A 25,153-nucleotide genomic window follows, 5' to 3' on the forward strand; every position below is an offset into this window, starting at 1 on the left:
GACCAGACCTTCCCACCTCATCCACCCTCCACGGCTCCGACCCTTCTAATCTAACCCTTCACACACTGATTGGTATTGAGGAAGATGGTTTTAAAGCAGAGACACGGTTTAGTCTTTCAGGCCTGTTTTACCACCCCACAATATTTGTTGAGAGAATCACCTCAGACAGATCCCAGACACTCGCAATCTGTGGAGTACATCCACGATTCCGCCTCCTCCAACAGTCACTTCACCGACAACAGCTTCCCCCCTCAATTTTCCGTTAGCAAGGCCGGATGATTGGAAGTGGGAGGTAGGGTTGCCAACTCCTCCAGGACTGCCCTGGAGTCTCCAGGAATTAAAGACTAATCTCTCGGACACTGCTGTGAGCAAAGCCCAGGAGAAAAATCAGTGTTTATTAGTTATAAAAATATTCGACCTGGGGGGGCCCTAACAGTCAAGAATCATCAAATCGGGTAACGAAGAGTCGATTTGCTTTCTGATTGGTGGGGGGCGGCGGTGCGTGCGATGATGGATGTGTTGATGGACCAATGGCAGAGTTGGCAACCCCTAGTGCGAAGCCTCAGGCTTCACATTATTGGCCTGTGTTCGGTCACTTACTGATTCACAGAGACGGTGCTTTGTCTGCAAGCCCCACTCTCTGCTCTCCCTACTGGGGCACATGGAGCTGTGTGGGCAGGCTGTGTTCCAGTGAGCACCCTTTAATACTGAGCACCAGGCTGGTGTGAAAGGCGAGCGTGAGGATTTGGGCCTTCATTGGATGGTTTCAGAAGTTAATATTCTACTCACTCTTAGACACAGTCGATCTCACTCTCACACACACACGCTTGCGCTCTCTTTCACACGCACGCTTGCCCGCTCTCACGCACACTCGCTCGCTATCATTTTAGAAAATATGTTCAGGGAATAGCTTAAGCTTAAATTCTACCTTTAAGTGTTCGATGTGGATCAGGCGACCTGTTTGGCTGGAGTGAACGACCAATGGTTTGGTCCATTGGAACTGGCTCTCTGCAATAATTCCCACAGGTTGATTGACGATAATCTACAGCAAACTCTCCACAAAGATTTTAAAACCACCCAGGCTGGATGTTGAAAAATTCATAACCGTGTAACCTTAGATACGCCTTGGAACTGAATCTGCTTTCACAAAGCTGGAATTTCACTCATGGGTAAAGAGTTAAACTCGTACACGGGAAGATCAGTAACAGTGGGGTTAACCCCCCACCCCCATATTCCCACCCCCCCACACCGAAACCGCCCCCAGTCACATGGCTCCCGAGTTTAAAAGTATTGTAAAATTATTATTATTTTTTTTTTTTTATAAAGTGCCTTGCCACACACACACACACACACACACACACACACACACACACACACACACACACACACGGACAGGGTGTAATCGTCAGCAAAGAGACAAATTCCGTTAAAAACTATTCCTTACCCACCCCTTGCCAACATATTCAGCTCCTGGGAATCCCGATGGCCATTTCAACGGGTCATTCAGCCCCAGTGCTACGATTACACAGTGCGGTGGCGACCACTAGTGGCGGAAAGCAGTTATCTCAAGTCTATAACTACAGCCTGGGGGGCTTGTTAAAATCCAGACCCCATCACTCCAGGGCCCTGGTGTGGAAAGAAGGAACTCTGGTTCGGTTGTCAGAGCTAGACGTCGGTTTCAATCCGCAGCCTCTCCATTCGCTGGACGTTTCGCTGCACTGCGATGCGATTGGTTATCTCCCTGGCGCACGACTCGGGAAACCAGCCTCTCTCCCAATCACGTATCCTCTCTCCCTGGTACCAGCCTATCGGGAGGAAGGGGAGATCCCGTCAATGGGGTGGGGGGGGGGGGGTGGCGGCAGGCTCTAGAAAACTGCTAACAGATGGGCGGGAGGGCATTCACTCTGGTCAGGGGTATGAGAGACCGGCACGGAGGGAGCAGGATATTTTCCTCAAATGGCACCCAGCTAATACACTCAGGTCAATGAGAGAACCAGAACCTCCAATACTATGTCCGAGTCACCTCAACAATAATCGGGCTATTTGACTGCAGGGGCATCACGGAAACTGAGCAAACCTGCTCTCATCCGACACCCACACATGGCCACTTTCCAACCCCCATCCTCGCCCCGAGCCCAGGAGCAATTAAACCAATTGCATCACTCCAGCAGGGCCAAGGCCCACCAGCACTTGCCGGGTGGGGGGGGCGGGGTTGTGATGCCCACCACAGTTGACTATCCCACCGTCACTTAATGTCTAGACTGCATTGTACATGAGTGGCTGAGGTGCCACTGGGCAGCTGGCATCAGTGGAGCTGCTCCCCCAACACGGGTTAACACTTCACAGAAAGAAATTTATTTTAAAAAAAACATCGGTTGCATCGCATGACCCCACAAGTCCCGGCCAGAATGGAGATGACTGGGTAATTCCCCGTCAATCACGTCAGACCGCAGTGGTGGGAGTGGCTGGGATTGATTTTACACACACCATTTGTATGGAACTATCCTCCACTCATGGTGAAATAACCCTGCTTTTATCGGGAGACTTTGCTGTAGTTTTGGTCACGAGTTCAGAGACTACTGGAAATTAAATCCACAGGTCCCGGTCCCGCCCCCGCCTCCGACTCATTGGCTGACACAGTGGGGTCAAAATTCACTCTGTTTAATGCTCCCTATTTTCTCCACTGGTTGGGGTGCCGAGGAATAACTTTTAAAATCACCACCAAAGAAAAAAGGGGGAGGTTAGGAGAACCTGGGCTTTTTCTAAAAACACACACTGGGTGTGGAATGCGTGACTAGAAACAGCGAAGGAAGCAGAATCCACCCTAGCTTTTAAAGGGAACTGAGTAATTATCTGAAAATGAAAACATTTAAAGGCCAGAGAAATGGGACTAATTGGAGAGCTCTTTCAGAGAGCACAGGCACGATGGGCCGAATGGCCTCCTCCTGTGCTGTATGAATCTCTGATTCTATTTCTCCCATCCTGTCCTGGCCATTGTGTGAGCCTAGACGGTGAGTGTGGACAGGCTATTCGACCAAGCGGGGCGCACAGCTGACCCAACCCTGCCCTCAACCAATGGCTACACGCATTGTTTGCCATCAGGGCCCAGTGGCTCGCTGTCCAGAGTGGGGGCCCTTCCCGGTTTGGTTGATTATCCCTCTCCTCCCCGCCTAGGTAGGCTTGGGCCCAATTGTAACAGCGACATCTCCAGCATCGCCCCCCACCCACATCCACACACACAGCTCTGGCGGTCTAACTCGAGACTCGCACTGGGGAGACTCGACCAGACGGCAGTCTCGCCACCTCAGACCTACCGTCAACCTTCTGGAGAACGACTACCACATCTGTCTGCTGGAGCGACAGCTCGTCTGGCTGCTTGGCCAGATGTGCCTTGATGATCTCCACCTGCGGGAGGCCTGGGAGAAGAAAAGGAAACAGTCACTCCCTACAATTAAAAAAAACTCGCATTTACACAGTGCATCAACGTCCCAAGGCGCTTCACAGGAGCGATTATCAGTCAAAATATCGACACTGAGCCACATAAGGAAATATTAGGACAGATGACCAAAAGCCTGGCGAAAGAGGTAGAGAGATGGAGAGGTTTAGGGAGGGAAGTCCATAGCTTAGGGCCTTGGTAGCTGAAGGCACGGCCGCCAATGGAGAAGTGAAAAGAGTGGAGGAACACAGAGTTCTCGGAGGGCCGGAGGTGGTTGCAGAGATAGGGAAGGGTGAGGCCATGGAGGGACACGAGGATGTGAATTTTAAAAATCGAGGGGTTGGCGGACTGGGAGCCGATGTAGGTTTAGCAAGAACCTGGAACCCAGTGCAGCAGGGATCACTGCAGCCTCACTCCCAACTCTGGGCTATGGGTTCCTCAGCAAGTTACTCTCCCTCCTCTAAACGGGGTGTGTGGGCACGGCGAGCCCCTCAGTGCTGCCCCTCCACCAGTTGGGAGGGCGGGATTATCCGAGCTGTTGATCTGCCCCTCCCTCCCCAGCTGGGTCACCATTCAAGGAACCGACCGCCTCGGGGGTACCTCAGCCCACATCACCAGCCTTAATGTACGAGACCCGAGAGCCAGTGTAGGCACACAGGACGCCGCAGACCAACCTTGGCCGCTTTTTCCCTTTTCCCCTTTCCACACAAGGTGTGAAGTCCAGTTGTAACCTTCACCCACCCCCCCCCCCATAAACTACCATCCTGACGGATACCAGCTAACTCAGCGCAGACTGGGGGGAGATCAGAGGGTTTGTGGGGGAAGGGAGTGTCCTCGTTCGGCCTGTCGAGGACCACGTTCAGTCAGGCTGTGTCGCGTGACGCCGTGGCCTCAGCCTTTGCCGTGCAGATGCGCCAGTCTCCGTACCTTCTTTATTGACGAGGTCGTCGTGCTTCCCCAGGAGGGCATTGATCCATCGAGCTCGGTCACTCCTGTAGCGGAAATAAAAAAGCAGCAATGCTCACATTATACCGTAACCTGAGCGCCTGCAGCCTTGCCAAACCCTGGCATTATTAACCCTCCCCACCCACCCCTTCCCCACACCTGCTGCCTCAGGCATGGCACCACTGCTGTTTGCCCGAGGCCCCTGGCACCTCACCAGCAGCAGATAGGTTGGGTGACCAACCAAGAACTGACACTTACGCAATGCTTCTGACATCCAGCAGATGGCGGTGTCTGACTAAAATCTCCCGCAAGCAAAACTCCCGTCCGATCCCCTTTCCAATTATTATAGAGGACACATAATTAATTAATGTGGAATATGATCGTACCCAAGCTTTAACGTACCGGAGGGGAGTTAACTCCACAAACACTTGCCTTGCCCCTGATAAAAGGGACGCAGTTTCAAGATTATCTGGGTTGCTGATTGGCTGTCTGTGACTGAACTGGGTACTTGAAGGGAGTGCGGGTTGAGGGAGGGCAACAACAGGAACATTAACCACCCCCCACCCCACCACTACTCCCTTAGAGCTGACCTCTCCGCTGGGAGCACTGAATTTACTCAAATTATTCAATTTTATGAAGTTGGATTCTCACCAGCGTTTAGTGGTCCCTATTCAGTGATTCTGTCCATATTTGCTCCAAGAACCACAAGCTGATAGTCACAAAGATAAGGTGGGGTCAGTCGCCTGGTACAGGCCCAACCACCCAGAGATCGGGAGTTCAAATCTAACCAGGGCATGTTGCAAAATTGAATTTTTTAAATAAGCTGGGGATGTGGGAGGTGTCAGCTGTGATTCAGTTGGTAGCACACTCGCCTCTGAGTCAGAAGGCTGTGGGTTCAAGTCCCACTCCAGAGATTTGAGCACATAAAGCTAGGCTGACACTCCCAGTGCAGTGCTGAGGGAGTGCTGCACTGTCGGAGGTGCCGTCTTTTGGATGAGACGTTAAACCTGCTCTCTCAGGTGGACATAAAAGATCCCACGGCACTATTTCGAAGAAGAGCAGGGGAGTTATCCCCGGTGTCCTGCCCAATATTTATCCCTCAATCAACATCACTAAAACAGATTATCTGGTCATTATCTCATTGCTGGTGTGGGAGCTTGCTGTGCACAAATTGGCTGCTGCGCTTCCTACATTACAACAGTGACCACACTTCAAAAAGTACTTCATTGGCTGTAAAGCGCTTTGAGGCGTCCAATGGTCGTGAAAGGCGCTATAGAAATGTAAGTCTTTCTTTTTTTTCCGGAAAACAAAGTGATCAGAAAAATGGGTAGATTGTCAGAAAAACTCAACTAGCTCATTAAATATTCCTCAGCAAAAGCAACCGGCCGCTCCCTGTCCGGGCCATGGGCCGCTCCCGCTCCGGGCCACGGGCCGCTCCCGCTCCGGGCCACGGGCCGCTCCCGCTCCGGGCCACGGGCCGCTCCCACTCTGGACTATGTGAAGACTTCAGTCTCACAATACGTGGTTGACTCAAGGCCCTCAGGGAAACGAGGGATGGGCAAATCCAAGAACAAATAAATAATAAATAAATAGGCACGTCAGGCAGAACTTTAACAACTAGTTGATCAATGTACAGAATAAACTGCCGGGGCAGGTGGCCAGCAGGAACTTACGGGGCTTCAACAAGGAAATAACCAAAGTCCTGCGTCTGAAGGGATTCACAGCAATGATATTTTTATAAATGAGCAATACTTCTGGGCTAACAGACAGATGGGCCCCGGTGGCGAGTTGTAACCGCCTGCGGCCACACTGAGCTGTGCCGACCGGCAGGGTCTCGGGTTCAGGGCTCGGGCCGAAGCGATGGATCCCAGCTGGCATGTCTGGGGCACTGGCATTGAATAAGAACATAAGAATTAGGAGCAGGAGTCGGCCATACGGCCCCTCAAACCTGTTCCACCATTCAATAAGATCATGGCTGATCATCGTCCTCAACTCCACTTTCCCGCCCGATCTCCATATCCCTCGATTCCCCTAAAGTCCAAAAATCTATCGATCTCAGCCTTGAATATACTCAACGACTCGGCATTCACATGGGGAAGGGAAATACACCAGGATTCCTGGCCCTGAGTACTGTGCAGTGACCTTGCTAGAAGGTCAACCTGTAGACAGGGGGAGGTTGGGGGTGGGGGGGGGGCGGGTGAGGACCAACATGGACCTCGGCTGCGATGCCCCACATGGTGGAATAGCTGGTCGCCCTTTCACCATTTGAGCTCATGTGGAGAATGGGGATTTGGTTAAGTAGGACGGCCCATGGAACCGTACCCCAGTAAGTGTCATGTTCAACAGGGAAGAAAATTGGGTGGAGGGGAAAGGAGGAAATTGGGGGGGGGGGGGGGGGGGGGAAGGGGAGGAAATTGGCGGGGGGGGAAGGAAGGATCCTTTTAGGAAATGGCAGAGAATAACAGTGGGCCAGAGGGACAGCAGCACTCGGATTCAGCCGGACGATTGATTGTACTCACTGGGAGTCTGTGGCGAAGACGAATTGCTCCAGTTCACCGGCGCTGTTCTTTTTCATGATTATCTTGAAGAGGTGAGTGTTGGAGCCAGATCGGGGGACCGTCCCGCCTTTCCCCGGGGGCGAGTGGGGTGGCTCACTACACTCCACCGCCTCTACCTCCACCTGGTCCAGCGTGGCGTAGTCCTGCACCGTGTAGCTCTCCTCACTGCCGAGGAAGGACGGAACGATCAGCCCCTGGGGCCGTCACAGGCGACATCATCGAAACAGACTCGGCCTCCGACCACCCCCCCCCACCGCACCGGCCAACCCTAGCAACGCTTACAGATGGAACACGAGGTGCCAACACAGTGAGTCCTCCCACATTGAGCCATGGGAGAAGTCAGGTGACCCACTACCCCCAGGCGTATGGAGTCACATGAATCTCCCAACCCCCCCGGGCGCATGGAGTAGGGGTGGGGTGGAGGGGAGACACACGCGACTGTTAACTGACGGGATACAATCTCCAAACCAGGGTTTGGATATCAATGGCCCCAAACACGGCTCCCCCACCCCCCCGATGCCGTTCTGAGCAAATGTTCCAGCTGGGGTGGCACTGAGGCATATGGGTCCCACCATCAATTCGGGGTCCAGCTGATCAACAGGATAGGCGCTACAGTGGGCCCCAGTGCTGGTGGGCTACAGTCAGTGGAGTAGCTCTGGATTACTCCCCAGGGACACCCCCCCGGGGGGGTGACAGTGCGTGAGTCAGGACATCAGGCTTGGCTGTGACACCACACACCCCCACCCATCTCGCCCCATGGCCCCACCCTCCCCCACCCCGAACCAGGAAGGAGCAGCACTTCCGAGGAGGGGGCAAAGAGATGAAGAAAGAAAGAGGGCGAGGGGGAGAGCCTGAGAGAGAGAGACCAAAAGAGCGAGTGAGCGCGCAACAGAGAGTGCAGGAGAGACCAAAAGAGCACGAGGGAAAGTGTTCAAGAGTGATCGTGAAAAGAGAACGTGCGAAAGGGTTCGCAAGAGAGCATGAGAGAGTGAGACACAGAGAGAGAGAGAGAGAGAGAGAGAGAGAGAAAGGGAGGGTGCGAGAGAGAGTGAGAGTAAGAGGGGAAGAGTAAGAATAAGAGCGTGCAAGTACGAGTGTGAGAGACAGAATGAGTGAGAACAAGAGCATGAAAGAAAGAGAAAGAATGTGCGAGAGAAAACAAGTGGGAGAGAGAAGAAAAATTGGAACCAAAAACAATTTTTAATTCCCATTTAGCCGCAGGGACACGAGCAGTCACATTTTTCTGGGACACTCTGGGCCCTGAGGGACTAATGGACACAGAGTCTCAAGTTGGAAATGGGGCAGATCACGACAAGCCTTCCATGACTTGAGTCCAGGCCCAAACATCCCAGTCAGACCGGGCCAGTTGGGCAAATGCCAACAGGAGGGGACACAATCAATCAGCACAGTCATCAGCCAAACCGCGACGCTCTCCGCACCCTCGCACTCGGTCACTACACAAATATTGGTGACTGAGGGACGGCTAGCAAGGCCGGGATACCTTCGTTTCCGGGTAACAATCAACACATCATTGAAGAGGAAGAGGAAACAGCTTTGCTTCCCAAACACTTTGCGAAAGATTCCGGATTCTTCCACAAACATGGTCAACTCCCCTCTTTTCTGCAGCCATCTTGAAGTAGAGATGAGAGGGAAACCCTAGAATACAAGAGAGAGTCACTAACACTGCCCACCATGAGAGAGAGAGAGAGAGAGAGAGTGAACCAGAGAGCCAGCCAAGGGAGGAGGGAGGGAGTCCGCAGGAGGGAGGTGGAGGAGGGAGGGCAGGGTGGAGGGGAGGAGGTAGGTATAGAGAGGGGGAGTGAAAAAGCAGTGACAAAGAGCCACAGAGGAGAGACAGAGAGAAAAGAAGGAGATGAGAAGAGTGAAATGAACAAACATTAACATCGCCAGAGAGTGAACAATAGTGGAACTGAGAGAAAACACACAAAGTACAGGCAGACGGTGAACGGTGAGGATAATAGCGAGCGAGCGCGAGAGAAAACACACACACAGAATACAGGCAGAGACCGATCTGAGCACAATACCTTGATTTTCCCAAAGTCCAGCTGTGTCTGGATGGTGAACATCTGTTCCGTCCGCTCCATCCTCCGAGCCCCTTCATTGCAGGTCTTAACCAGCTGGAGAGGAACAGAAAGGTGGTGGGTGCCCAACAGACTGATCATTGGGGTTCAAAAGGTCAGGCTGCGGGGAACTGCGTTTCCATAGTTACCGATAACAGAGGGCAATGGGACAACCTGGAGTAGCAGCCAAAACTGACCAACAGCTTCAAAATAGCTGACAACTCAAGAACCAGGCCTGAATACAGGCCGATGACACGGGGTTAAAGTTCAGGAGGGCACCTGTATGGCGAGAGATTGAGGCAATCTGACATGGTGATGTTGGGAACTAAATCTGACCATTAAATTCTTTCATAGTTATTATGGTTGTCATGGAATCTCTAGGGAGAACTCTCCTTTGTGATTCCACCCAAAATGGGGCAGGATCGTAGCAGGGAATGTTGAAGATTTTGGCCGCCTCACACCCCCATCTGGGGTTTCCCTCCTTCCCATCCCCGAGATGGTGGTGATGGGCTGCCTTCATCTTCGTAATGATTTGATACAACTTGCTGGTCCCTTCAGCAGCAAGTTGTAAGAGTCAATCACGTTGGTGTGGGACTGGAGTCACATATAGGCCCAGACCGGAGTCACATATAGGCCCAGACCGGGTAAGGACGGCAGGTTTCCGTCCCTAGAGGACTTCAGTGAACCAGTTGGGTGTTTACGACAATCCGACAGCTTCATGGTCACTTTACTGAGCTTTTTATTCCAGATTATTTTTGTAAACTGAATTCAAATTCTCAAACTGCCCTGATGGGATTTGAACTCATGGGGGGAGAAATTCACTATCGGCCCATTTCAGGCGCTAATTTTTAAAAGTTTGAAAAGTTAGCGCCAGGCGCCAACGATACCAGACTTTTGAAAAATTTCCCGTTTGCGCTCCAAGAAGGAAGTGGAGCGCTAAACCGCTAAACCGTTCCACTTCCTTCTTGGAGCGCAGGCGGGGTGGAGACTTCAGCTGCGCTGCACACTGGGCCGTTCAGCGCCGCCGTGTTCAAAGGCTCCTTCCCTCCCTTAAAGGGAAGGGCCATCGCTGCAGGCTCTGCAATAGAAAAATGACCTACCTGGACCACCAAGGCAGCCGCGATCCCGCGCGATCAGCCCGGCACTCAAGGGGGCGCTAACAGGAGGCGCAAAGGCACCCAATTCCGTCCCCATGTCCTCGGGATTACTAATCCAGCAACAGAACAATAACACAGCAGGAATTCCACCAGGGGGCGGACAGTGCATAGGTAATTGGGCCAGGACTGAGTCAGACATGAAAGGGGTGAGGAGAAGAGCGAATTCCAAGCGGCTTTCTCCCTCCCCTATTTAGACACTCATCATTCCCAATCACAGAGACATTGTTCTCCCCCGCCACGAGAGACAGCTGCCCCCCACCACGAAAGTGAGAGAGAGAGAGAGAGAGAGAGAGAGACAGACAGAGAGAGAGGCAGAGAGAGAGAGAGAGAGAGAGAGAGAGAGAGAGAGAGAGAGAATCCCCTGAGTCAGTTGTTACTGAAACTAAGTACTCCTACCCAGCCGGACCCTGACCAGTCCCAGACCAACACTGCTCTCCAAACACCAATCCGAGTGAACCAAATCATTAAACAATGCAAAGAAACCTACCTGGAACATTGGAACAAAATAACCAAAAGCCAAAGCAGATTAGAATGCTACCGGGCCCTAAAAAGAGAATATAAACTGGCAGACTATCTCTCGACCATCAGAGACACAAAACAGAGACAGACCCTCACCAGATACAGACTAAGCGACCACCAACTGGCAATTGAAAAAGGAAGATACAAGAAATCCTGGCAACCTAAAGAAAATAGAATATGTGATCACTGTCTGGCTGGCGAGGTTGAGACAGAGGTGCACTTCCTCCTAAAATGCGAAAAATTCAACAAAACAAGAAACATATATTTTGACAAGCTCAGCCTTACAACCCCAGATTTCAAAGAATTGGATGACCTGTCAAAATTAAGAATAGTCCTGGGGGAAGGAGACAGACCATATCTTGGTGCCCAATATGTAACAACATGTCACAGCCTGAGGAACAGTGAGTGACTAACGAGCACACCCATAGCATATATACTCTAAAAATGTTTAAATCAATACCGAATGTACCCAACGACTGTTTAAATTAATACTGAATGTACCCAACGAGGGTCAACGACTGTTTAAATTAATACTGTCTGTACCCAACGAAGGTCAAAATTGTTTGACACCTACAGAATGTTGGAAACCTGTACTTTTTTTGTTATGTAAGCTTTGGCAATATGGTTCCCTGTAAACTTTCATGCCAATAAAGCATTTGAATTTGAATTTGAGAGAGGCAGGCAGACAGAGAGAGAGAGAGAGAGAGAGAGAGAGAGAGAGAGAGAGAGAGAGGCAGACAGAGAGAGAGAGAGAGAGAGAGGCAGAGAGGAAGAGAGAGAGAGGCAGACAGAGAGAGAGAGAGGCAGACAGAGAGTGAGAGTGAGAGAGGCAGACAGAGAGAGAGTGAGAGAGAGAGGCAGACAGAGAGAGAGAGTGAGAGAGGCAGACAGAGAGAGAGTGAGAGAGACAGAGAGAGGCAGACAGACAGAGTGACACAGACAGAGAGAAGTAGAGCAAATAAAAGAAAGAGTGAAAGAAAATAATTGAAAAGAAAAGGAAAGAAAAAAAAGACTTAGAACATAAGAAATAGGAGCAGGAATAGGTCTTTGGCCATTCAATGAGATCATGGCTGATCTCGGGCTCAAAGCCACTTCCCTGCCCGCTCCCCATAACCCTTCACTCCCTTATCTTGTAAAAATCTGTCTATCTCCACTTTAAATGTATTTAATGACTCGGCCTCCACAGCTCTCTGGGGCAGAGAATTCCACAGATTTACAACCCTCAGAAGAAATTCCTCCTCATCTCAGTTCTAAAAGGCGACCCTTTATTCTGAAACTGTGCCCCCGCGTTCTAGATTTCCCCACGAGGGGAAACATTCTCTCTGCATCTACCTTGTCGTGCCCCCTCAGTATCTGATATGTTTCATTAAGATCACCTCTCATTCTTCTAAATTCCAATGAGTACAGGCCCAGCCTGCTCAACCTTTCCTCATGTCAACTCCCTCATCTCTGGAATTAACCTAGTGAATCGTCTCTGAACTGCCTCCAATGCAAGTATATCCTTCCTTAAATACGGAAACCAAAACTGTACGCAGTACTCAAGGTGTGGTCTCACCAATACCCTGTACAGTTGTAGCAGGACTTCCCTGCTTTTATACTCCAACCTCCTTGTAATAAAGGCTAACATTCCATTTGCCTTTTTGAGTACTTGCTGAACCTGCATGGTAACTTTTTGTGCTTCATGCACAAGGATCCCCAGACTTGCATTTCTATAGCGCCTTTCCTGACCTCAGAACGTCCCAAAGCGCTTTCCAGCCAATGAAGTACTTTTGAAGTGTGGTCACTGTTGTAATGTAGGAAACGCAGCCGTTAATGTACAGTAAGATCCCACAAACAGCAATGTGACAATGGCCAGATAATCAGTTTTAGATGTTGACTGAGGGGTAAATATTGGCCAGGACACCGGGGAGAACTCTCCTGCTCGTCTTCGAAATAGTGCCGTGGGATCTTTTACATCCACCAACAGAGGTTTAACATCTCATCCGATAGACGGCACCTCCGACAGTGCAGCACTCCCTCAGCACTGCACTGAAGAGGCACTCAGATGCAGAGAGAGACACAGAGGTGAGGTGAGGGTGGTGTTGCTGATCAAACAGCGGGTCGAGGAATGCGAGTGAGATATCAGGAGAGCCGGCCAGACTGGAGCAGGATTCAGACCTCAGGATTGATAGAGGAGCGAGAGCTGGTGAGGAGAAAAGCAGTGATTGGCAGAAAGTATGCGAGCTGTGGAAGGAGGACTGATGAACTGTTGCCCTTTCCTTGCTCCGTGCATGCTGCCTGGAGTGAGGAATGCTGGTTGGCCAACATTCGAAGCGTACATAGCTGGGTAGGAGGGATCGGGTCTGTACCTTACTGATGGCTTTCAATGCCCGAGTGGCCGTATCATAGTCCACTCGAAAACGATTGGTTTTCTGACAAATAGTCTGAAAGACAAATGAGAGAGGATTAGTGTGAAAACGCAGCGACGTTAAAGGGGAAGGCACGGAAGTCACATGGGGCATGGTGGCAGCCATATTGCAGAGTAAGATCCCACCAACATCATTGGGATGGATGACCAGTTCATGTGCTTTTGGTGGTGCTGGTTGAGGGAGGAATATTGGCCAGGAGACACCGGGGACGCCCTCTACACTTCATCAAGTAATGTCCTGACACCTTAGTGAAGGGACGGGGGTCCTGTTAAGGAATAAAATGGACATTCCTTCCCCAGCCTTACAATAATGCAGTGAAACCCATTGGTGACACACAGTGCAAATTCCAACACAGCCGCACAATCTAGCCCTTCTAACAGATAAGGTAACCCCTCCACATCTCTCAGAGTGCGCTGTATGCAGGGAACCCTCTTGCACTTTGTTTAATATTATGGATATGTTGATGCGGTTAGATGAAGAGGGTGAGAGGAGGCACGTGTGGAGCATAAACACCAGCATGGGCCTGTTGGGCCGAATGGTCTATTTCTGTGCTGTAAATACTATGTAATTCTACTATGAGTACTGAGTACTGAATGTAAGCTTGGAATGGGATTGGCCCCATTCAGCCCGTCAAGCTCCTTCCACAGTCCAGGAGCAATCTGCTCCATTGTGTACTTGACCTAACCCAGAGTTCTGCAGAGGTTCCCCCTGATCCTTGTCCATCTACACGACACATCTTGGACAGGTAGGCCTGAAATTTCAATGGTCTCAGCAGTTCAGAAGCCATCCCCTTTCCCCTCCCCCAACCCCCCCCCTTACAAAGCGTCGTCAAGGTTAGATGTCGGCCTTCAGTCCCCGTGAAGCTTTGTAGTCAATAACCCGCCAGCCAGCGATCACGCCCAAACCAGCAAGAGAGAGAGAGAGAGACAGTCAACGTACGTCCATGAGGAGTGGCAGCCGGGTCACCCTCTGCATGGGCAGGATCAGGAAGGAGATGATGGGCAGGCCCCCACATTCTGGCCGGCTCTGAATCCGCTGTAGGACCTCCTTGAACTGCGTGTTTGAATTGCTGCAAGAGGCAAAAGAAGAGTGTTAACCAATAGCCGGGGGCAGTGACCGACCAACACGGCCTAGTCAGGTAGGCCCAGGCTTCACTACTAGTCCCAGCGTGAGGTTTGACTTGGCAATCTTCAAAACTTTCAAAGCCTCAGACTGTCCCAATCACTGTACTTACAGCAACTTCTGGAGGGTCCTCTGCTGGTACATTTCATTTGAGCAGTAAACGACATAGGGTTCAAAACGGTCAGACGTGTGATACTCCATGATGTCACTGATATCTTTGATTACTGGGTCTTCCTTGTGTCGGTTCTCGAGGTCATCAAAGAACCTAACGAAAAACACAGAGCAATTTTTAAAACAGAATGGCAGTCACGCCTTGCTGGTCTTTCCTGACCCGCAGCTGGAAATTTACAAGCGCTTCCCAATCCGCAAACTTCTCTCACCGACACAATTAACCAATCATTGAGCTCAGGAGGTTACAGCAACTAAACTCCATGGACCTGGACCGGCCAAATTAAACAAAGGCCCAACTCAGCTGCTGCCGTCGTTACCAAGCAGCAACAACAACAACTTGCATTTATATAGCGCCTTTAAAGTAGTGAAACATCCCAAGGTGCTTCACAGGAGTATTATCAAACAAAGTTTGACACCGAACCACGTAAGGAGTTATTAGAACAGGCGAACAAATGCTTGGTCAAAGAGGTAGGTTTTAAGGAGCGTCTTAAAGGAGAGAGAGGTAGAGAGGCGGAGAGCTTTAGGGAAAGAATTCCAGAGCTTAGGGCCCAGGCAGCTGAAGGCACGGCCGCCAATGATGGAGCGAAGAAAATCGTGGATGTTCAAGAGGCCAGAACTGGAGGAACGCAGAAATCTCGGAGGGTTGTAGGGCTGGAGGAGGTTACAGAGATAGGGAGGGACGAGGCCATGGAGGGATTTGAACACAAGTGTGAGAATTATAAACTTGGGGTGTTGCCGGACCGGGAGCCAGCGAGCACAGAAAGGCCAGCTGACTTACTACAAGCAACGGCACGGGGGACCCGCTGGCACACGATAAACGTGCGGCCCCCGACCGGGAGATAAAGACAAACAAATTCACCGGATCGCAGCCTTCGTCTCAGCTCTGATTCCGAGACGCTGAGCAGGGGCCCCCGGGCGCCAGTACCAGCCGAGAGGGGCAAGAGCCCCATCCAGACAAACCCAGGAGCAATGCCACCGGAGGCACCTGCGCAATCTACCGAGAGAAACACTAAAACCCAATCATTCACACCGGCCTGTAATTCATTCATTCGCACAAGAGCAGCTGACACCGGACCTGTAACAGTTAAAAACTTACCCACCCATTGTCTTTTTAATGCACAGGCTAATGAAATCTAAATCCAGCAAGAATCACAGCAACCCCGTGCCCCCGAATGTGCAACCAGGGTCTCCTCAGTGAACACACACAACACTGTGTGCATGGAGACAATTTACCGTCATCTCATCGCCCTTTAAACAGAGGTCTAGGTCAGAGGCCATCTCGACGATGTCCCCTTCAAATCTAGGGAAAGAGCTCATCTGTTCAGATTAAAGGGATGATAATTCTACAAGTGACTTGAGCACAAAATCTAGGCTGACACTCCAGCGCTGCACTGCCAGAGTTACTGTCCTATTTGAGCAAGCTGAACATCCAACCCCATATCCTCTCTATCACCAAGACCGCTTACTTCCACCTCTGTAACATCACTGCCCTTGCCTCAGCCCATCTGCTGCTGAAACCCTCATCCGTGCCTTTGTTACCTCCAGACTCGACTATTCCAACGCTCTCCTGGCCGGCCTCCCTCTTCCACCCTCCGTAAACTTGAGCTCATCCAAAACTCTGCTGCCCGTGTCCTAACCGGCACCAAGTCCCGTTCACCCATCACCCCAGTGCTCGCTGCCCGTATCCTAACTCGCACCAAGTCCCGTTCACCCATCACCCCAGTGCTCGCTGCCCCGAGTCCTAACTCGCACCGAGTCCCGTTCACCCATCACCCCTGTGCTCGCTGCCCCGAGTCCTAACTCGCACCAAGTCCCGTTCACCCATCACCCCAGTGCTCACTGACCTACATTGGCTCCCGGTCCGGCAACACCTCGATTTTAAAATTCTCATCCTTGTGTTCAAATCCCTCCATGGCCTCGCCCCCTCCCTATCTCTGTAATCTCCTCCAGCCCTACAACCCTTTGAGATCTCTGCGCTCCTCCAATTCTGTCCTCTTGAGCATCCCCGATTTTCTTCGCCTCTCCATTGGTGGCTGTGCCTTCAGCTGGCTAGGCCCTAAGCTCTGGAATTCCCTCCCTAAACCTCTCCAGCTCTCTGCCTCTCTCTCCCCCTTTAAGATGCTCCTTAAAACCTAACTCTTTGACCAAGCTTTTAGTCATCTGTCCGAATATCTTATGCGGCTAGGTGTCAAATTTTGTTCGATGACGTTCCTGTGAAGCACCTTGGGACGTTTTACTATTGTAAAGGTGCTACATAAATGCAAATTGTTGTTGGAAAGTGCCCATTGGAGTGGGCAGCGGGCAAGGACAGCACAGTGTCTGGCAGTGAGGCCCCGCCAACACAAAGGACTGGGGTTCATTGGTAGAGGAATAGAACTGTTAAATTTATATCGAACCTTGGTTAGACCACACTTGGAGTACTGTGTGCAATTCTGGTCTCCGCACTACAAAAAAAGAGATTGACTCACTGGAGAAAGTACAGAAAAGATTAAATCAAATCAATTTTATTTGCCATATGTATTACTACAATGGAATGTTTTTAACTCCCCGATCACTTCCACAATAGGCTGTGGGAGCTCACAGAGACACGTCGCTATTCTACAGCGCCATGTTCAGTAAAAGTCAATTCAATTGCGTCCAATGGCAGTGGGAACGCGATGTCCATCAGCCGCTCTGTCTCCGCGGACTCCTCCTCCCTGTTGCCGGCTCCACAATATGGTGTCCTTCTTCTCACACTCACCGTCTGGCCTCAGGCCTCCATGCCCGGCTCTCCCTCCTTCCCCTCGAAATACGAGCTTCCCATGCCCGGCTCTCCCTCCTTCCCCACGAAATACGAGCTTCCCGCACTGTCGCCGGTTCAAATTTGTAACGGCCCGGGGCCTGCCTCTCACACTCGCGTCCGGCGTCCAACCGCCATGCCCGGCTCCCCTCCTCCAGTTCATCTGTTTTGATGATGTTGGTTGAGGGATCAATGTTGTTCGGGATACCAAGAGAACTCCCTGTTCCTCTTCAAATAGTACCATGGGACAGGATGTCACCAGAATTGAGGAAAAAAAGACCTGCATTTATATAGCGCCTTTCACAACCTCAGCATGTCTCAAAGCGTTTCACAGCCAGTGAAGTCATTTCTTTTTTTTGGAAGTGTGGTCACGGTTGTAATGTAGGATGCAACTATCAGTAAAGACTGAGTAGCCTGGGCTGTTTTCTCTAGAAAAGAGACTTAAAGGAGACCTGATCGAGGTCTTTGAAATTATAAAGGAGTTCAATAGGGTGGATGTGAAGAAACTGTTTCCACTTGTGGGTGAGTCCAGAACAAGCGGGCGTAAAGATAAGATAGTCACTAACAGATCAAATAAAGAATCGAGGAGGAATTACTTTACAAAGAGGGCGGTGAGAATGTGGAGCTCGTTGCTGGATGGAGTGGTTAAAGCCGATAGTATTGACACATACTCGAGCAGAAGGGAATAGAGGGATACGGAAGGCAGGGTGGGAAGAGGTGATTAGAGTGGGAGGAGGCTCGTGTGGAGCATAAACTCCAGTAAAGACCAGTTGGGCCTGTTTCTCTGCTGTAGATTCGATGTAATTCTATGCAACTCACTGTCTAGGCTCGCACACAAAGAAGGACTGAAGTGTGAAAGGGCAGCTGTCACTGATGGACTCTGCACCGAGGCAAGAGTCAGTGCCTTCAGGAAAGGAGAGAAAACTGCTCGGCTCATTCACCAGCGACACTAACCCCAAGCAAAACCACGCCAGTGAAAGCCAGCTTGTCGGTTTTACAGAACTCAGTTAGTGCTCCAGGCCGACACTGGCCTGGCAGCATTGCATCTCTCCTGCAGGTCAGGCTAGCAATGGTCCCTGTAAAGTCTGTGGGTTGTATAGCGAAGTAATACACAGACTACAAGAGTAACTTAAACAGGACTTTACTATTCGAAGGTCAGGGCGAATCTGCCCAATAAATCCTGACACAGCACTTATATACTGGTGTGGTCACCGTCGGTATTACAGTATACAGCAGCCAAGATAAAGTAGTGCCACACCTAAAATAGTTCTCTTAAAGGTGAACGGTTACATACAATAGTTCTCTTAAAGGTAGAACAGTTACATACACTACAGTCCTGCACAGATATGGTTGTCTCGTGGACCAGCTACCACACTGCCCCCTCAGTCAATGCCCTTGCCCATTGTTTCAGCCAGACTCCTGATGTGCCTGCTGGAAACAGTGAGAATAAGAGCAGCTTCTCTAGACAAGCAACCCAGAGAACATTCAAGTGCTGGCCTGCTTCCAACTAGCACAGGAGTCAGCCGTGTAAAGCAGCTTGGGCAATGCTCCTGTTCCAACATGCCTGGTTCCACTACTGGTGGAAAGCACAATCTGTTCACCTTTCACCCCACTGTGTTGCACAGCCCAGACTAACAACAACAACTTGCATTTATATAGTGCCTTTAACATAGTAAAACGTCCCAAGGCGCTTCGCAGGAGCGTTATCAAGCAAAATTTGACACCAAGCCACGTAAGGAGATATTAGGACAGATCATCAAAAGCTTGGTCAAAGAGGTAGGTTTTAAGGAGCGTCTTAAAAGGAGGAGAAAGAGGTAGAGAGACGGAGAGGTTTAGGGAGGGAATTCCAGAGCTTAGGCAGCTGAAAGCACAGCCGTCAATGGTGGAACGATTAAATGCGCAAGAGGACAGAATTGCAGGAGCGCAGAGATCTCGGAGGGTTGTAGGGCTGGTGGAGATTACAGATATAGGGAGGGGCGAGGCCACGGAGAGATCTGTAAACAAGGAATGAGAATTTTAAAATCGAGACATTGCCGGACCCGGAGCCAATGTAGGTCAGCGAGCACAGGGGATGATGGGTGAACGGGACTTGGTGCGAGTTAGGACACGGGGCAGTGAGCACAGGGGGTGATGGGTGAACGGGACTGGGTGTGAGTTAGGACACGGGGCAGTGAGCACAGGGGGTGATGGGTGAACGGGACTTGGTGTGAGTTAGGACACGGGGCAGTGAGCACAGGGGGTGATGGGTGAACGGGACTTGGTGCGAGTTAGGACACGGGGCAGTGAGCACAGGGGGTGATGGGTGAACGGGACTTGGTGCGAGTTAGGACACGGGGCAGTGAGCACTGGGGTGATGGGTGAGCGGGACTTGGTGCGAGTTAGGACACGGGGCAGCGAGCACATGGGGTGATGGGTGAACGGGACTCGGTGCGAGTTAGGACACGGGGCAGTGAGCACGGGGTGATGGGTGAGCGGGACTTGGTGCGAGTTAGGACACGGGGCAGTGAGCACAGGGGGTGATGGGTGAACGGGACTTGGTGTGAGTTAGGACACGGGGCAGTGAGCACAGGGGTTGATGGGTGATCAAGACTTGGTGCGAGTTAGGACACGGGGCAGTGAGCACAGGGGGTGATGGGTGAACGGAACTTGGTGCGAGTTAGGACACGGGGCAGTGAGCACAGGGGGTGATGGGTGAACGGGACTTGGTGTGAGTTAGGACACGGGGCAGTGAGCACAGGGGGTGATGGGTGAACGGGACTTGGTGCGAGTTAGGACACGGGGCAGTGAGCACAGGGGGTGATGGGTGAACGGGACTCGGTGCGAGTTAGGACACGGGGCAGTGAGCACAGGGGGTGATGGGTGAACGGGACTTGGTGCGAGTTAGGACACGGGGCAGTGAGCACTGGGGTGATGGGTGAGCGGGACTTGGTGCGAGTTAGGACACGGGGCAGTGAGCACGGGGTGATGGGTGAACGGGACTCCGTGCGAGTTAGGACACGGGGCAGTGAGCACAGGGGGTGATGGGTGATCAAGACTTGGTGCGAGTTAGGACACGGGCAGCGAGCACATGGGGTGATGGGTGAACGGGACTCGGTGCGAGTTAGGACACGGGGCAGTGAGCACGGGGTGATGGGTGAGCGGGACTTGGTGCGAGTTAGGACACGGGGCAGTGAGCACGGGGTGATGGGTGAGCGGGACTTGGTGCGAGTTAGGACACGGGGCAGTGAGCACAGGGGGTGATGGGTGAACGGGACTTGGTGTGAGTTAGGACACGGGGCAGTGAGCACAGGGGCTGATGGGTGAACGGGACTGGGTGTGAGTTAGGACACGGGGCAGTGAGCACGGGGTGATGGGTGAACGGGACTTGGTGTGAGTTAGGACACGGGGCAGTGAGCACAGGGGGTGATGGGTGAACGGGACTCGGTGCGAGTTAGGACACGGGGCAGTGAGCACAGGGGGTGATGGGTGAACGGGACTTGGTGCGAGTTAGGACACGGGGCAGTGAGCACAGGGGGTGATGGGTGAACGGGACTTGGTGCGAGTTAGGACACGGGGCAGTGAGCACTGGGGTGATGGGTGAGCGGGACTTGGTGCGAGTTAGGACACGGGGCAGTGAGCACAGGGGGTGATGGGTGAACGGGACTTGGTGTGAGTTAGGACGCGGGGCAGTGAGCACAGGGGGTGATGGGTGAACGGGACTCGGTGCGAGTTAGGACACGGGGCAGTGAGCACAGGGGTGATGGGTGAACGGGACTTGGTGTGAGTTAGGACACGGGTCAGCGAGCACATGGGGTGATGGGTGAACGGGACTCGGTGCGAGTTAGGACACGGGGCAGTGAGCACAGGGGGTGATGGGTGATCAAGACTTGGTGCGAGTTAGGACACGGGGCAGTGAGCACAGGGGGTGATGGGTGATCAAGACTTGGTGCGAGTTAGGACACGGGCAGTGAGCACAGGGGGTGATGGGTGAACGAGACTTGGTGCGAGTTAGGATACGGGGCAGTGAGCACATGGGGTGATGGGTGATCAAGACTTGGTGCGAGTTAGGACACGGGGCAGTGAGCACAGGGGGTGATGGGTGAACGAGACTTGGTGCGAGTTAGGAGACGGGCAGCAGAGTTTTGGATGAGCTCAAGTTTATGGAGGGTTGAAGATGGGAGGTCGGCCGGGAGAGACAAGTCTAGAGGTAACCCAGGCCAATGGCAACAGCAACACAAACTGCAACCCAAACAGTGCAATGTTCAGGAGCCCATTATATTTCTCGGAGTGAATACAGCCACCGCTGTGTCCGCCACTGAGTTGGAGGTGGGGCAGAGGAAACTGATCCCTGAACACAAGATGGAAATTGCAGCAAAGTCTCCCGGTAAAAGCAGGGTGATTTCTCCAGCAGTGAGTGGAGGATAGTTACATAGAATCATAGAATGGTTACAGCACAGAAGGAGGCCATTCGGCCCGTCGAGCCCGTGCCGGCTCTCTGCAAGAGCACTTCAGCTAGTCCCACTGCCCCGCCCGTCCCCCGTGGCCCTGCAAATTTCTTTCCTTCAGATACTTATCCAACTCCCTTTTGAAAGCCTTGACTGAGTCTGTCTCCACCACCCTTTCAGGCAGTGCATTCCAGATCCTAACCACTTGCTGAGTAAAAAAGTTTTCCCTCATGTCGCCTTTGGCTCTTCTGCAAATCACCTTAAATCTGTGTCCTCTGGTTCTCGACCCCTCTGCCAATGGGAACAGTTTCTCTCTATCTACTCTGTCTAGACCTCCTGATTTTGAACACCTCTATCAAATCTGCTCTCAACCTTCTTTGCTCTAAAGGAGAACAAACCCAGCTTCTCCAGTCTATCTACATAACTGAAGTCCCTCATCCCTGGAATCATTCTCCTAAATCTTTTCTGCACCCTCCCTAAGGCCTTCACATCCTTCCTAAAGTGCGGTGCCCAGAATTGGTCACAATACTCCAGTTGAGGCCAAACCAGTGTTTTCTACAGGTTAATCATAACTTCCTTGCTTTTGTACTCCATGCCGCTAATTATGAATCCCAGGATCCCGCTTGCTTTTTTAACCGCTTTCTCAACCTGCCCTGCCACCTTCAATGGTTTGTGCACACATACCCCCAGGTCTCTCTGTTCATGCACCCCCTTTAGAATTGTACCCTTTAGTTTATATTGCCTCTCCTCGTTCTTCCTACCAAAATGTATCACTTTGCACTTTTCTGCGCTAACTTTCATCTGCCACGTGTCCGCCCATTACACCAGCCTGTCTATGTCTTCTTGAAGTCTATCACTATCCTCCTCACATACAAATTATATGCGTAAAATCAATCGCAGCCACTTCCAGCACTGCAGTCTCCCGACATGATTGACAGGGAATTACCCAATCATCTCCATTCTGACTGGGACTTGTGGGGTCACTCTATGCAACCTATACTTTTTTCTTCCAAATTTTTTTCAATATAATATCTTTCTCTCTGTGGAGTGTGGACCCATGCTGGGGGAGCAGCTCCACTGATGCCAGTTGCCCAGTGGCACCTCGGCCAAGGGTCTTTCTTACCTTCATGCATAATGCAGTCTAGACATTGAGTGACGGTGGGATATTCAACTGTGGTGGGCATCACCATCCCGCCCTCACCCGGCAATCTCTGGTGAGCCGTGGGCCTTGGCCTTGCACTGTGGGTCTTGCTGGAGTGATCGCTCCTGGGATGGGGGATGGGGGTGGGGGAAAGAGGGTGAAAACAGCTCCTGAGCATCATCGAGTGAGGCCCTGCTGGGAAGTGCCCACGTGTGGGTGTCAGATGAGAGCAGGACTGCTCACCTTCCATGATGCCCCTGCAGTCAAATAGCCTGCTTACTGTTGAGGTTATTCAAAGCATCAGGGGGTTCCTGGAGCCCGTGAATTGTTCCCCAGCACGAGTCAGCAGGTTTCGTAGGGTAGGGGAGGAGAACAAAAGGCCAATTCATCAACCTACACTGGAATAATCGAGTCACAAATCAGATCTTCCACATCGTTTCCCACCTGACAACAGTGACGACTCTACAAAAGTACTTCATTGACTGTAAAGCACTTTGGGACGTCCTGAGATCATGAAAAGCGCAATATAAATCCAAATCTTTCTTTCCACTGACATTGTTGATGGATTAACCAAGTTCACACCAAGGATAATAAACTAGGAGTCTCTCAACCACCATCTACTGGTTGGGATTATCTGAAGGGTCATGTGGTTGGAGCTTGTATAGAGAACGTGTGCTCCACACAAGACCCGTCAGAACAGCATAGAATAGGAGTTTCTTCCCTCCTCCAAGTCCCTCTCCCCCACCACCATCCTACCCCTCCCACCCTCCAGCTTCCACAACCCCTCTCTCCAGCTCCCCCACCCACTTCCCTTCCCCACTCCTAACCCTCCCTCCCTCTCCCTTCCCCCTGCCCACCCCCTCCCTCCCCACTTCCCCTCTCCTTCCCTTCTCCCTCTCCCCCTCCTACCTCTTACTGGCCTCCTGAATGTCACAGATGTTGGAGAAGAGATGGTGGTGTTCGGTGGTGGTCATTGTCTTCTGTAGCTCCTTTGAGTTCTTGAACATCTTGATTAGGACGTTCAGGCTGTGCTGGTAGGAGAACTCAGACACGATGATCTCGAAGATGGCCTATAGAAAGGAAGAGAATGAAGAGGGAACAAGATTTCCATTCAATAATTAGCCCACTCCTGCAGGGCACAGTTCTGATTCCCGTCCAAAATGGCCTTTCTTCACATGTGAGCCTGGACTGAGAGTGCCTGCAAGATATTCAACCGTAAAGAGCATCACATCTGAGACCAATCATGCTTTCACCCAAAGTCCACACATTTTCCAGTAGGAGTTACTGGGCTACGATCAGAAGCGGGAAGCCTGGCAGATATTTTATTCTCTGTGACTGAGGTGATTCTTTGTGCTTTCACTGGATGCCCGAAACAGAGTTGAGCTCCCTCGATTCTGACCCAACAAGGCCCTTTAACTCCAACTATTTGTAGAGGGACAGAATTGAAAAGCAGGCAAGTTGTGTTAAACGTGTAGCGAACCTTGGTCAGACCACACTTGCAGTGATGTGCACAGTTCTGGTCTCCATATTATAAAAAGGAAAATAAGGCACTGGAGAAGGTGCAGAAAAGATTTACAGGGATGATACCAGAACTGAGAGGTTAGAACGATCAGGAAAGGCTGAACAGGCTGGGGCTCTTTTATGAAAAGAGAAGGCTGAAGGGCAACCTGATGGAGGTCTTTAAGATTATGAAAGGGTTTGAAAGGATAGACGTAGCAAAGATATTTCCACTTGCGGGGGAATCCAAAACTAGGGGTCATAACTATAAGATAGTTACTAATACAGTAAATCCAATCAGGAGAGTCTTCTTTACCCAGAGAATGGTGAGAATGTGGAACTCGCTGCCACAGGGAGTGGTTGAGGCGAATAGTATAGATGCATTTAAGGGGAGGCTAGATAAACTCATGAGGGAGAAAGGAAGAGAAGGATATGTTGACGGGGTGAGAGTAAGAGGAGTGGGCGGAGGCCAAGCATGGACCAGTTGGGTGAATGACCTTTCTATGCTGTAAATTCTACGTAACCACAGAAGAGCGCCCTCTACAGTATCGGCTACCTCAGGATGATCAGCAATCTAACCCAGAGCAGGCGATGTTAATTGTATCACGGCCCCAGCTGATAGCAGTTAACCGTGACCTTCTGGTGTTCTGGTTTTGTGGTTTTACCCACCAGACCATTAGACGAGCTTGCACTTTTAAATTGCACATTACTGTCCAATAATTGTAGCTGTGAGCGCAATTCTGGTGTTGTGGCACAAAGTCACGCTCGCAACTTAGCATTTTCTGAAAAAACTGCTCAGTTCAGACCCTCCGACTCATTCACTGGAGCCTTCCCTTCCATTTACAAGCAATGGGCTTTTAAAACCGTCACCAAACTACTTTTTGAATTATCTTGCTCTTCTCTCCTCCTTTTTCT

At 51.3% G+C, this 25,153-nt stretch overlaps 1 protein-coding gene across 3 annotated transcripts in view; it reads right to left on the reverse strand.

Moving 5' to 3' along the window:
* Nucleotides 1–1,254: 1,254 nt before the first annotated feature.
* arhgef16 (Rho guanine nucleotide exchange factor (GEF) 16) overlaps nt 1,255–25,153 on the reverse strand; it is a 41,942-nt gene continuing 18,043 nt past the window's right edge. For all 3 annotated transcript variants that reach the window (XM_085967277.1, XM_085967279.1, XM_085967278.1), the window contains exons 6-15: nt 23,651–23,811; nt 14,339–14,491; nt 14,044–14,173; nt 13,045–13,119; nt 8,985–9,077; nt 8,441–8,595; nt 6,901–7,104; nt 4,364–4,428; nt 3,315–3,416; nt 1,255–1,805 (exon numbers count right to left, since the gene is read on the reverse strand). In XM_085967277.1, the coding sequence (XP_085823403.1) occupies nt 1,666–1,805; nt 3,315–3,416; nt 4,364–4,428; nt 6,901–7,104; nt 8,441–8,595; nt 8,985–9,077; nt 13,045–13,119; nt 14,044–14,173; nt 14,339–14,491; nt 23,651–23,811 (1,278 nt within the window). In that variant the 3' untranslated portion in view covers nt 1,255–1,665. The remainder of the gene's footprint in view (nt 1,806–3,314; nt 3,417–4,363; nt 4,429–6,900; nt 7,105–8,440; nt 8,596–8,984; nt 9,078–13,044; nt 13,120–14,043; nt 14,174–14,338; nt 14,492–23,650; nt 23,812–25,153) is intronic.

This window comes from Somniosus microcephalus, chromosome 25 (assembly GCF_052327205.1).
Source record: "Somniosus microcephalus isolate GS21.2 chromosome 25, FLI_Smic_1.0, whole genome shotgun sequence".
Lineage (NCBI taxonomy): Eukaryota > Metazoa > Chordata > Chondrichthyes > Squaliformes > Somniosidae > Somniosus > Somniosus microcephalus.